This window comes from Drosophila teissieri, chromosome 2L (genome assembly GCF_016746235.2).
Source record: "Drosophila teissieri strain GT53w chromosome 2L, Prin_Dtei_1.1, whole genome shotgun sequence".
Classification (NCBI taxonomy): Eukaryota; Metazoa; Arthropoda; class Insecta; order Diptera; family Drosophilidae; genus Drosophila; species Drosophila teissieri.
Genome location: NC_053029.1, coordinates 15,981,344 through 15,995,130, shown reverse-complemented (window position 1 = coordinate 15,995,130; position 13,787 = coordinate 15,981,344). Strand labels below are relative to the sequence as shown.

Genomic DNA, 13,787 nt, shown 5'->3' with positions numbered 1-13,787 from the left:
ACTCATTTGTAATTATCGTAATAATAAAAGTTACAACAAAATATTTCGTGTATATTTATCATGCATAAAACTAATAAATAATGTGTTTTTAGTACACTTAGCGATTATTTATATCGTTCACATTAGCTATCAATAAATGAATGAATGGTGTTCCAACGCAATTTCCTATCATTTTTCAAACATATCAAACTCTTTCGTAAGCGTTGCAATCGAACACAGATCTCGAAGGCATTTCCCAATAGCCATTCAGACTGGGTGTGTTGACAAGGCTAACCAATAGACGCCCCCGCAGATCTTTCCATCTTCTGTTTCCCGACTCAAAAACAAGCTCAATTTATGAGCCCAGCTTTTGGCATCCATCATCGCGCAACTTGTCTTGTCTCCTAAAAGGGCCGAGTCTTTTGGAAGCTGTATACTGTATGCTTTATGCTGTACTATACTATATGGTATATGGTGTGTGTATGCGATTGCGTACATATTTCTTAATGCAAACGAGAACGCCACATAACAAATGCCAAAAAGCGAGCCGAAAAAGGGTAAGGAACGCCGTTTCGAGCTGTCCGTGTTATAAATGATGGGTCCCAACTCCAGCTCCAACTCCAACTCCAAGTCGAGATCCGAGCTCGAGTTCAAGCCTCTTTCTCTCCGAGGCCTTACACTCTAGCGCCACATGCCACGGCAAAAGATCTAAGACCATGTTGCACATCACAAGATCGCCTGTCTGTCCGTCTGTCCGTCAGTCCGCCAGTCCGCGCGTCCGACTGCCTCAGAGTCTGTCTAAATGTTGGCGGCCCACGCATTCTGCGGCTAAGAGATATCCCAGCGAGAGCAGAGCAGGGAACCTGCTGCATCATTTTTCACTCGAAGATTGCATAATGATTGACAATTCATTATGCCAGCCAGCTCTTCGCTGGGATCTCTTAGGCATCAAGGAGTTAACGGCACGCAAAACAATATGCAGCTAGTATTTTATTTATAATATTTTTTGTGCACTCCGAAATTTAAGAAATTCTTAAATGCAAGCATTACATATTATTATTTAAAGCTTAATTGTAATTTATATCCTCGATCGTAACTTGAAATTAAGCACTTGTTTATATATGTATTTCTCTCACTGTATGTGAGGGACTCTTGGGCTTTTAATGGCTGGCCAGATTAGGCATCTCCCCGTAGGCAATAAGGAAGTGTGCTTGTTCTGCTTAAGTCCGTGTTGTTGCATTTAATAAACCACTAATGAATATTTTCAAATATTTTCTCTTCTTTCAGGTGAGTGATGATCGAATACAGAATAAGTCGAGATATCGAGATACCGAGATGGAAGCGTGTAAGCATAAACTCAATTGCGAGGCAAGAAGTATCAAGGTCAGCGGATCGTTTAATTGAAAAATCCACAAAGGTGTGACCGCAAAAAGCAAAACAACAGAAATATCGTGAACTTTTGAAAACAATAGAGAGATCCGAGTACTTGGCCCCAACCGAGAGACCGACTGCAATTGAGCTCCATAGATATTGCACAACTTTGTCGGTCGTTTCGCACACCTGTTGCTGTATGCTGCCTTCAAAGGCCCCAGTCGATGTCTAATTGAAGCAATTAGTGAACCCATTATGGCATTTTTCTTCGATTTTTTCCTCTGTCTCTGTTTTGGTTATATATTTTTCGATACTCTGGCCGATTCAATTAGTTTGCTTTTGTACACTGGGGGGTTGGCAGGGTCCGGAGGCTCGTAATTAGCCAACGCTTATCTGTGCTTCGTGGAACCTCAACCAATCCATCCATCCATCCATCCATCTATCCATTTGTGTTGTGACTATGACAACACACCATAACAAACACCATATAAAAACACTGACAAAAGACCTGAAGTGACCTTCGTTGGTCGAAAGTTCATTTGCATCAATTTATTATGGCATATTACTCTCTGAACTGTGGGAGTTATTTGCGCAAACTTCGGGCTGCCCTAGTTGATACAAGCGACTAAGGCAAAGTCATCAGAAGTGAGCTAATTAAAACGGATGAATAAGGCACTGTTAAGCTTTTATAATCCAAAAGAAAACTAACATTTATGTGTTATTTATTAATAAATTTAATTTATTTGAACATGGTGGAGAAAAATAAGTTCAAAATTTATCGTACATTCTTTGTATAATTACAAATTAAGGAAATTATTCAAGTTGCTTTAAGAACCGCGCTCTGCCTCGTTGCCAGTGTGTTGGAGGATAGTTGGGTCCAAGTGCGATTTCAGTATTTTCAACAGTAGCAAGGAGTATCCAAAGTAGAATAAAAAATGTAAGTAATAAACTAGGCTTGCGCTCCATTGCAAAATTATTCCTGTTTACTCGAGATTCGAAACGTTACTGACTACGACATTTCGATGTTGATAGTGCACAAATATGGAAATGAGTGAAATCAATCGATTCAGTAACCCTAGATAACCCCAGATCTTATGCGTACTTGGTCCCAATAGTAAAATCTGAGCTTTGTAACGAACGAGACAAATTGAATAGAAATGGTTATATTATAAGTTGACACAGCTAGTAACTGCAATAAAATTACACTATCCTTATAATTTTTCCAAACTAGTAAAGTGTTTCGGTTCAAACACAGCTCGAAAACGAAGTCAAACCGGATAAAAAAGAAAATTAGCGTATGATTTTAGTGTGGTAGAAAAACTTAACTTAACTTACATATGATATGGTGGCTAAAGTGGAACTGCCTCAAAATTCCAAACTACTAACTGCCCACTTCGTTGCCACAAAGGAAAACATTTGCAATTTTCATAAATCAAACGTGGAAATCTCGACAACAAATGAAGCTGAGCAAAGACCTTCAACCTTTGGCACTTTGCATAAGCTTCAATATCGTGCGAAATGCCTGGCAGAGTGGCCACGTGCATGCATATCTCTATGACTCTATCTTAATTCAAGCCATCTTCCTGCACAAGTGCTTCTGCCATGGTCACAATTCACACAGTGCTGTCAGATTGGCTGACAAAAAATTGGGGGTACTCGAGCTGACATTTAATGTCGTGTCAACTCTAAAAAAAAAACAAAAAAAAAGAAACCGAATCTGTAAATGAGTTCACTGAACGCGCGACAAACCAAACGGGCCAGCACAATCAACGTCAATCAATGGTCAGCTGACTTACGATGTCCATGGCTCCCCGCTCCCCCCGAATGCATTTCATTTATGCATTTTCCACTCTGGCAACCAAAGTCACTTTTGGAGTTTGTTCACCCATCCACGCGGACTGGGAACGGGGCGCCATTTCCAAATATCCATACAAATATTTTTGCCGCGCTCTTGCTGTTTTTGTTTTTGGTTTTGTTTTTGTTTTTTCGGCTGCAACCTGCTTGGGTAATATCATATTTTAGCAAAACTTGTTGAAAATTCCAAGACACCAATACAAAGGCCGCTCGCCACACGGCACACACGCTGCTGCTGACCAAGCTCTAATAACTAATGGCCAAGAGCGGAGCGGGCCAGTTTGCGGCTTTGGCGCAATTTGAGACTCGATTTCTTGCACCTAGATACAAGGCAGCCCGGGTTGGAAGGCAAACACAAACCGCATTTTCTGAGCTCCGAAACCAGAAAGGATAGCTGCCAGCAAGGGAACTTATCCATAGTTTCTTCTGTATCCCTCTCATATTATTAAACATCGCAATCGTTCAAAATATTCACTTACTTGGCATTTTTATGATTTTTTAAGGGGAACATATTTATTCATTTTATAGATGGGTACGACAATTAATTAATCAATAATCCAAAAATATTTTTTTTTAATTAGAGCGTTCTTCAAGGGTATGATAGTTTACATATACGAGATTGTTTAATATTATATTATTAGAAAGACCTTTAAGCGCCTATTATTGTCCATGTGAATCTGTTGATCCCTAATCAACTAACTGAAGATTCATATCAAAAAAGTCACCATATTATACATATTATTTCATATAATAGTTTGTAACATATTCTTGTATGTTTTGAAGTAACTCGAAAATAACAAAATCCTAAAAGTGATATCATAGAAACATTTTTGAGTGGACATTGGAAAATGCGTGGTGAAAGGCTTTCCACTGTTCTGTATGCCAATCTGTTTTTTACTTCTTTTTTGCTGCGGCGACTTCCACAAACTTTTAGTTCTTAGTCAGCTGCACATACTCTCCATGCTGCACTCGCCACTCCCCTTACTATTCATCTAACTAATCGCAGTGCTTACACTTGAAGAAAATTGTGCATGCCACTCGTTAATTCTTTTTTCAAAATTAGCCTTTAAAAGTCACTTTACTTTATGCAATGACTGGGGACATTTTATTATTGTTATTACACTAAAAAGTAATCTAATTCGAAATATAGTTATTACATTTTAAAGGGACGGTTTTTTTCTGGGTGCAGCTCTAAATGATGCAAGGCAGCAAATGTTGCGAGAAATTGTTGCGGCAGCCTTGTCTCTCGGTCAGCTTTTCTCCGGGTAACAGCAGCACCAGTTGCAGCAGCGGCAGCAACAACAAAGACGTTCTGAATGTTACGTTATATTATTGCATGTTGCTATTGTTGCTGTTGTTGCTGTTGCTGCTTTTGTTGCTGTTGCTGCAGTTGTTTTCGCTGCTGCCGCAACTCTTCTACAGATGCGCCTCGAATTAGGTCTCTTGGCTCTGGGCGCTGCTGCAGTAGCATTTGTTGCTGCTGCTTTGTGGTTGTGCTTTTATTGTGTAATCAGCAGATAACGGCATTTAATGGCTGAATGAGTTTTCCGGAGAGGAGAACTCAAAGAATATGGCGTAGACCAAAACGCATTCCGCACGAGTCCGTTTACTACTGAGCATTTTCCTTATTGTCGATAACTTAATTTTTTCCGACTCTGCTGCAACTTTGTTTTTAATGCTTTTTTAACTTTTCGCTGTTCAGCTGAAGCGTGGCGCTAATCGATTTCTATGGCCGCAATTTTGGCTTGCCATCAATTTTGAAATTGCCGAATTATTTCACAATTCGTTGTTTTTCCGTTAGTTAGTTAGTTTCCCATTTCGCAGGTCTTCGTGGGGCAGCTCAAATTGCATTCGAGATACTTGTTATTTAGATAGAGTTGTTGATTGGATTGTTCAGCCAGAGTGGTTTCGATTTCATTTTCTGCTCATTAAAGTGTCATAATTAGCTGTAGGGCAGTAAAAAAGAAACTGGTTAGAAAATCGGCCACAAATAATTTGATTTTTTCATGTTAATATTATCTGTATACCATCACTGTTCCGGCTCACTCATACTAGTCAAAAACACTAAAAGTCTTTATACAATAGCTGATCACCTTTTTTTTCATATTGTTACCCATAGCTTACCCATTTTATTGCCTCAGGCTTTTTTCTATTAAAAAAAAAAAAAAAACGAAGAGCACACCATATTGGGAACGATCAAAATGCAATGTTCCAGCAACTAATAACAGTAAACGCTGAACTACTGGCCAAGATTGATTCAGCGATTGCCTCACATCATCGTCGTCATCATCATCTTGCCAATCAATGCCCCCAATGCACCCAGTTCCCCGACTTGGCCTCCCAAAGGGAGAAGGGAGCTCAAGTTCGAGCTCGGGCTCGGTCTCTGGCTCGAATGCAATTCCCCCGACAACTCGGCAGGGAGTTGAGAACCCAGCTCAACTTGCCATCTTCTCGGCTGCCTGAGCGACTGTCTCCGCTGACTGGCCGGATCACTCGCATCCACATCCACATCCACGTCCACGTCCACATTGGCTGTGGCAACACCAACAAACTGGGCAAAATCAACAGCGACAGCAGCAGCATCAGCTTCAGCTTCAGCTACGTCGACGATGACGGCGACACATGCTATGGGTACATAGCATAAAAATTACTTCCTGATTGTGTTACATGCACCCAGGACCGGTCCCGAGCTCCCCCTTTCAGTCAGCACCCTTTGCGACGCCCCCCTGAGAATATTACTTATTTCTACACTGCAAAAACGAAAGGGGAACCAAACAGTTCGTAAAGAAAATCGCAACGTTTTCATAGAAGTATCACTTTTTGTTTGTTATCTCTTTAATTTAGTAAATGTTTTGGATTTTTCTTTATCGATTACACATATTAATCAATTCGACGCTGCTATTTGCGCAGTGCATCGACTTCATTTCACATTCGTCTCCTGTACATACAAAGTGGTTGCTGCCCCAAGGCTGAAATGGGTACCACGAGAGTGCAGTTGAGGGAGGGGGCTCAACTGGGAGGGGTAGGAACTTTGCGTGGGCCACTCTGCCGGCTAGGTGGCCCTCCCGGTTGAACAGGGTGACCCTCTGGATCAGAACGCAGATCGAGAGCAGTGAGATCTGTATCGGTCAGAGTGTCAATGGACGCAAATTTACAAAATGCTTGCTGTTTGTACTCCAGCGCCATTGTTATGGGCATTTGGACCATTCCCATTGTCGCCCGGCACGTGTCGGAATCTCAGATCGTCGGCTCAAGTTCGCTCCACTCCCGAGTGGGGAATGGGAATGGGCAATGGGCAATGGGGAATGGTGGTCCATGGGGGACTAATGGTGCTATATTCGGAGTGGGACGGATGAGGGGAAGCGACGACCCCCGGAGGACAAGTAACGTTTCTGCCTGTCATTTTTCTTCATGTTTATTTTTCGCTTACTGCATTTTTTGGCATTTAAGCCCCGCTCAGATCTATCTGTCTTTTTCTTTTTGGGCCACCAGTTGGCCAAGTTGGAGCTTTGCCTTCTCAGCCGGCTGTTTGATTTTCTGTGTCAGCCTCAAACCCGGAGCACTTGTCGTGATTAGTTTAGAAAAATGTTGGCTATTAATTTGCTGCCTTGAGTAACACTTGTTATTTGGCTTCGCATTTCGCATATAATCTTGTCTGACCGCCTGGTGCCATGTGCGGCCATAGATAATCTTTATGCGCCGCTCCGAGCTCCGCATCGGTGTCTCAGTCAAAATCTGAATCTGAATCGCAGGCCCAGAGTTTTATAGTTTCAGGCCCGAGACAACGAGTCGGCCATACAAATGGGACTTGGCTTTCAGAGCTTCAAAGCCTGAGCTTGAGAGCGGACTTGGCGGGCCAGGGGTATTTGCTCCCATATCTAACATGTGTTCGAGTGTTTCTTTTTTGCCACGCTGCCGCATGTCTTATAAAACGAGTCGCGACTGGTGAACTCTGCCCAAGGGGAACTAGATCAGAACATCAGCATTCGAGCTATAGAGCAAATCGCACAACATATTCTAGGACGCAGTGTAACACTCTTCATGTAGTGCATTGAGATACAGGCATATCATGAAAATCTAAACTATTTTGTTTACCTTTTACAACGTTTTATTTATCACTTACATAGGAGTTGGATATCCGATTCGTTTGATGCCACCAATTATTGGAGCAGAACATGTAAGGAACAAACAGACATCCTGCTCTTTTGTTCTTACACTCGAAATCGGTTGGATAACCTTTGCTTAATTGCTATAATACAATTGATTTCCCAGTCGGTAATGAATGGCTATTAGGTTCCAAAATGAGTACATTATCAGTGTTGGCTGCAAACTCCCATCAGATCAGGGCTTCATTATCTCACAACGCCCATGCACAGCCAACAGCAGCGATCCATGCAGTTGCATAATCACTATCTTCTTCGGCTGTGGCGTGCATCCGTCAGGTTAATTAGTAAAATACCTGGTGACCAGGCACGTATTGCCATTTAAAAAGCATCAGTAATTTTTTCCTCCATTTTTCCGCAAATTTTGTTGTTGATTAATCTCCACCTACTGCCGGCAACCGGTCGGTCGCATGTTTTCGTTCGATCTACAGTGTTGGGCTAAACACTAGAACTAGTCGAAGCCTAGATACTCTTTATGTATAATAGTTTCGTTTAAAAATAATTGTTAGTAATTTACCCCAACTTACCATTCACCTACACCTACAAACAAATTATTGTGTAGATGTTAGTTCTTTGAAGTGGGCAAGCAAACAGACCAAATCGAAGATAATTGTGTGATTGGTCAATTATCGGGAGAGAATATTTATAATTTCAAGCAATGTGTCTTGTATCGTAATTTTCAATATTTTCCGGCATTTCCTTTGGGCTAACCTGCCCCAACATTTTTGCGATTGCACCTCCTCTCCCATTTTGGCCATTGTGCCCTAGCCAATCGATTACTTCCTGCATTTTTAAATGTCCTCCCCCCTTTGCCACCCGGCAGCTGGCCAAATTAATCAAGCGTGTGCCAAAAAAAGAAGGTGGATAAGGGGAGGAAACCAGCAGAAATTAAACGAAAAAAAGGAGTTATAAATGAAAAATGCTGGACAATTGCATGGTTCGCTTACAGTGACTAATCGATTTTTGGAATTAAGTTGCGCCATGGAAAGGAAAGCAAACTTGCAACGGCAGCGGACGACGCAGGGAGGGAGTGGGAACTCTGGAAAAATGGTTTGATATGGCCTGGCCAGATTCCACTCCAACTCCAACGATTCCGTTGGTTCCATTCCGCTGCGTTGGGTCCTCAATGTCCGATGGTAGGTATTGTGGCTCTCTTTGGTCTGGTGGCTATTGATTTTTTACGAACCGAGTGGCCCCGACTAGAAGGAAGACAACGCACTCGAATTGGAAGTATGCCAAGGCGGCGTGCCCACCACTCACCCCACTGTATGGCTGGTATATAGCTACACTGTGAGAAAAAGACCCAGGCAGAGGTAGATTCATTGATTCAACAAAGAAATATTTAACAGCTAAACTAAAAGCTTTTCCAGTTACTCGTCCGTATGCAGTCTCCTGCGTTTTATTGGTACCGAAAATAGCTAAATTAAGGTGTACGTACTAACATCTATTTGCATTCTTTCTCCTGGTGCAGCTGTAGGCTCTCAGTGCCAATATTCCTGGGCAATGTGTCGGCAGATTTGTTTGTTTTCGCATTCGATTCTCGGTCGTCCGATTGGGTTTCCTATGCCTCACTGGCTGGCTGGCTGGCTGGCTGACTGGCTGACTGGCTGCCTGTGCGTTTGGAAATGTGCCAAAGTTCAATGCACGGCATTGCTCTGGCGAAATTTCGACATGCATTCGCATAGTTGAGATGCACTAGAGACGCTCTAGAAATGTGCACGAAAACGCTGCGAATATTGATGCTGAAAAGCCTTGGGTAGTTGGACTTGACTTTGCACTTACAATTTAGATCAAAGGTTGAAAGGAGCACATATAAGCGATTGATGCAAAAAAATCAGTATAGTAAATATTCCCACAACGCGGAATCATATAGAAAGCAACCCCAACCTCATAATTAAACACATCTAATTGTAGCGCCCATCAATATTCGCTGCATACTTTCGGGCACGCCGAACTTTGTCATTACTCATTCGCACCCCATAGATGACCCATATCTATTATCATAGGAAAACGAATTGCCTACTTTTTGCGTAAAGCATTATTTTATTTGATTCGAATTTACTCTTGATCCTCCTCATCATTGCTCTGCATGTAGTGCACGAACTGGTCGGCCATGTGCCAGTACCAATGCAATTTGACCAGCTCCAGTCCACCCTTATCCGCAATCCAAATCTGACCATTCTCAGACCTCTCGATGGCATTGACAATGTTCTGGCCACAAACAGATGTCGATTGGCAGGGAGCGCGTCGCAGGCGGTCCGCAAAGGACTGTCCGTATTCCAAAAAGGCTTTTAGTTCCCGGTCCACGAAGACCCTTGTAGGCCCACAACAAACCGCCATGACAGCCACCCCGTTTTGGGAATAGTACAGCGGGTCCTGAATGTGATAATTAAAGAAGGTAGCGCCATAAGATTGCATTCAACTCACCGCCAGGCTTCTGGTAAATCCAATCACACCGAATTTGGATGCACTGTAGGCGCAGAAAACCGGCGAAGGGTCCAATCCAATGACCGAGGTTACGTTCACAATCAGCCCACCAGATCCTCCCATCTGCCTGTCCATATAGGGTAGCACCGTGGCCACAGTGTTCATCATTCCAGTTAGATTTGTGTTGATGGTGGCGTCGATGTTGTTTTCATCGCACAACGTGGCCCCATTGATCAGGACATCGATGTAGTCCATTTGGACCATCACCTCATCAAAGTACTTCTTCATTTCCTCCCTCGCCATGGTCACGTCGTAGGTCCAGAAAAATATCTGGGTACTCGGCTTTATCGACTGCAGCTGGGCGATGGCTTGGGGATTTTCTGTGCTCTGTAAAATGGCCAGTTTCTGAAGGGCAGAACTTTTAGAAATTGTTTGGCTCATAGTAAATAGTAAATAGTAATTCCCCCATTTCTCCGAATTTCCTGATAGAGAATACAAATATTTACGCAGTATATCGCTTATCTGGCTGTTAGAAATAGACTTCATTGGTGGTTTAATATCGATTCTATAAAAGCAGAAGATAAGTACAAAGAAATGATAACCGTCTTGTAAAGATCAATATAGTGATGCATTTCTTTAAATATCAGTGCAACGACACCTTCAAAGTCCTTCAACGAAATCTAGGCGAACCAGAAACATAAACTTAATTGTTGCTCAGCGCGAAACAAACATGAAAATCTCATTAACTTAATTAGTTTGGACAGCGACTGGCTGGACTAGTTTTGAGTTCGATCTGGGTAGAAACTGAACCCAAAGCCGCCAGCTTCCCGCTCACTCACCGCTATGTTCTTGGTCATGAGAACCTTGCTGGTCTCCAGTGCGATTCCTCCGCAATCCGCCACATAGCAGACATGCTTGCCCGTCAAATCGAACATTCTTTCTATCCGCTTTCCACGACTTCTGTTTTACGACTGATTGACGGAGGAACTGGGCCCGCTCCGCTATTCCCGCCATTCCAGCCACTCCCATTTATCTATTTTAATTAATTTAGCCCCCTAGGCAGACGGCTTATCACTATTTTGGATTTCTCAATTTTCATATATTTGTCCATATTCCTATGGAGAGTTTTATTATCGAATTAGGGGAAGAATGTGAGTGTGCTTCGAATCAGCCTTATTGCCTTGCGTGAATATCTAGTGGTTCGCAGAACCCTATGAACTAATGTTATGTGTGGTGTTTGTTGGGAGTATCACTTCTTTAGATGCCCGAGTCCCAGTGCTTGGACCACTGGATGGCCTCCAGGGTGCCCAAGTCCAGTTTCCAGATGGCACCGTTCTGGTTCAGCTCGATGGCCTTCACAAAGTTCTCGGCGCAGGCCAACGAGGGCTGGGTGGGGTGAGCCAGGAGCTTCTCGGCCACCTGGGGCTCAACATCCAGCCAGGAGTTGAACTTGTGCACCAGGGTGGTGCGGGTGATGCCGGGGTTCACGGTGTAGGCGGTCACGCCGGTGATGGGGGCCAGTTTCTATTGGTGTCATTGGGGAAATTAGTTTTGGGAAATCTTTGCGTTTCCTTTTTTCGATTGAACTTACCGCCAGGGAGCTGGTGAAGTTGACCACGGCAGCCTTGGTGCCGGAGTAAACGGGCACCTGGTAGATGGCGTTGAATCCAGTCACGGATCCAATGTTGCAGATGATGCCACCGGGTCCACCCTTGCGCTTGTCCCAGAAGTCCAGGATGGCGGTCGTGGTGTTCACCAGGCCGGTGTAGTTGACGGCGATGGTGCGCTCGATCTGGTGATCGTCCAGGATGCCAGCTCCGTTGATCAGGACATCGATGGTCTTCAGCTGGGCGAAGATGGTCTTCAGCAGCTTGGTGGTCTCGGCAATGGGCACGGTCACATCGTAGGGGTAGAAGGTGACGGTCACCTTTGGATTGATTGCCTTCAGCTCGGCGATGGCAGCCGGGTTCTCAATGCGGTCGAGGATGACCAGGTTCTAGGATGGAATACTCGAGTTTAACCTCCATCCGAAATGGAGCCTGTGTGCAGCGCATAGTTACCTTCAGGTCCCGCTTGACCAGCTCCTTGCTGGTGTCCAGACCAATGCCTCCCAGACCGGCCACGAAAACCACGTTCTTGTTGGTCAAGGTAAACGCCATGATGACTTCTTTTTGCTTGAGCAGGCTCTTTCGATCTGTTTCAATGGGAGGAGGGCTCCGTTAGTTGTTGGTTTCCAGTTCGTGTCGGCCCCGTATTTATAGGAAGATCTTTCCCGCAGAAGCTCCGTAGAGGAAGCTTACGTAGAGCTTTTCTTTATCTACCGTTACGCGATCGCTATGTACGCAAGCGCTCAGTCGGCGGCGGCAGCGCTGCCTCGTTTATGGTTTATTTTTATTTTTCGGCACTCTCGGTTTGTTTTTGTTTGGAATATTGTGCCGGCAAAGCTTTTTCTATATTAGTATTCGGCTTGTATGTTTATAACTTATGCCCAACTATGCCTGATGCTTGGAAAATTACTGCTCGTCTGCACGCGCTCGCTTTTGAGATAGCTAACGAAGGCGAAGGCACGGCGCCGATTAACAGGGGCGGGTTATGTTAAAATTCCTATTTTTAGAAGTTAACTAACAGGTGATTTTCCAATACAAATATTCGGCACTGGCACAGGCACAGGCCTCCAAATTCTAATTTGCTGCCAATTAATTCAGTTTGCTACTACTGTGCTACTTGTGCAGGTTCTGATTAATTTAAATTGATTAAATTCAAGTTTAAGGTTTTAAAAATTATGAATTCTATGATGCCCCTCTAATACGGGTATTTTTTTGTTCGCACTTGCATAATAAGTTCCTTTTCCTACTTACTTGATCGAATAAGTAAATTAGAAGAGATGCAAGTACTCGCTAGCCGGTCTGCTGAACTGCAACTGACAACTGCACTGAGACAATAATCGGCGACTTGGACTTTCACAGCTCCTTAAATACTGTTTTCTCGTGGGGGCGAGTGCAGTCGACGTCGACAGCGGCGCAGCAGCGACGTCCATATAATTTGTAATATGTAAAATGCAATAAAAATAGGCAAACGAGCGATCTGCAAACAAATGCCGGGTAAGAGCCCAATGGAAAATGGAACACCAGAATGTGCACTGAGAAAAAAATGTGTGTAATTTGAAACACATTTAACATATAAAATACAAGAAAATATTACTTAATGTATATATGTATATATTTATAATTAGCAAAAATTGTTCAATCCTATGACGAATTTAAAAGTAACAAATTTTGGTGCAACACCTTATGCCATAATACTATTTTTCCAACGATCATTTAACATAATCTTTTTAAAAATATATTTGCTTAAAGCTTGGGGTTATTAAACCAATTCATAATGTTTCGAGAGCCGTTATTTCTAGAGAAATTTGGTTCAGTGCAGGACCCCGAGTCAGAACACTAAGAGCTTTGACCTTGTGAATGTCAAGCATAGCAAGGAGAAGTGTAGAAAGATCCGAGCTCGTGTTGTTGCTGCGGTCGCAATTGAACTTCGGCTTAATTTGCATACGTGTAATACTGGGACTGCGGGCCAGCGGGACGGGAAGGGGATGGGGTGCCGTTGGAGGCAGCGTAGAATCAATCTAGAAAAGTTGGAAGGCAAGCACAACACGCCCCCTAAAAGCAGCTCATTAGCAATCTCACTTGTCCGCAACTGGGACCAAGCCCACTTTGTGGCCGAGCCGGAGTAGCGGTTTCAAATGCAGCTAAACTTAACCCATGCTCGCACAACAGATTAATATTTCCTAATTAAACACACAATACTATTAATAGTATGTTTTATAAATTTAAATTTGTTTTTTATTTCGTATTTCTTATTTGTTTCAAATTTTAATATATCTGTATTAAAAGTAGAAGTGTTCCTCACCTTAACTTAACTCACCAAAAATTAAAAGTTTAAAAAAACACTAATAATAATATAACAATATATACATTAAATAAAATATTTATA

At 42.9% G+C, this 13,787-nt stretch overlaps 3 protein-coding genes across 4 annotated transcripts in view; 1 reads left to right on the top strand and 2 right to left on the bottom strand.

The window, feature by feature from the left end:
* Positions 1-13,787, top strand: part of LOC122626785 (protein outspread) — an 82,220-nt gene that overhangs the window by 53,400 nt on the left and 15,033 nt on the right. The window lies entirely within an intron of this gene.
* On the bottom strand, positions 9,388-10,751 carry LOC122626786 (alcohol dehydrogenase-related 31 kDa protein). The gene is made up of 3 exons (XM_043807165.1): positions 10,634-10,751; positions 9,795-10,199; positions 9,388-9,743 (listed from the first exon to the last, which is right to left on the bottom strand). Exons 1-3 carry the CDS (start codon positions 10,727-10,729, stop codon positions 9,426-9,428), a joined length of 819 nt encoding a protein of 272 aa, XP_043663100.1. The 5' UTR covers positions 10,730-10,751; the 3' UTR covers positions 9,388-9,425.
* On the bottom strand, positions 10,872-12,807 carry LOC122626787 (alcohol dehydrogenase). The gene is made up of 4 exons (XM_043807166.1): positions 12,653-12,807; positions 11,855-11,988; positions 11,386-11,790; positions 10,872-11,318 (listed from the first exon to the last, which is right to left on the bottom strand). Exons 2-4 carry the CDS (start codon positions 11,951-11,953, stop codon positions 11,052-11,054), a joined length of 771 nt encoding a protein of 256 aa, XP_043663101.1. The 5' UTR covers positions 11,954-11,988; positions 12,653-12,807; the 3' UTR covers positions 10,872-11,051.

Bases quoted from the DNA above. Each gene is read 5' to 3' on its own strand.
- LOC122626787 (XM_043807166.1), bottom strand. From the start codon at position 11,953: ATGGCGTTTACCTTGACCAACAAGAACGTGGTTTTCGTGGCCGGTCTG. The intron at 11,791-11,854 runs GTAACTATGCGC...ATTCCATCCTAG, and splicing joins TGGTCAAGCGGGACCTGAAG to AACCTGGTCATCCTCGACCG. The intron at 11,319-11,385 runs GTAAGTTCAATC...TGACACCAATAG, and splicing joins ACTTCACCAGCTCCCTGGCG to AAACTGGCCCCCATCACCGG.
- LOC122626786 (XM_043807165.1), bottom strand. From the start codon at position 10,729: ATGTTCGATTTGACGGGCAAGCATGTCTGCTATGTGGCGGATTGCGGA. The intron at 10,200-10,633 runs GTGAGTGAGCGG...TCTGCCCTTCAG, and splicing joins TCATGACCAAGAACATAGCG to AAACTGGCCATTTTACAGAG. The intron at 9,744-9,794 runs GTGAGTTGAATG...TATCACATTCAG, and splicing joins GATTTACCAGAAGCCTGGCG to GACCCGCTGTACTATTCCCA.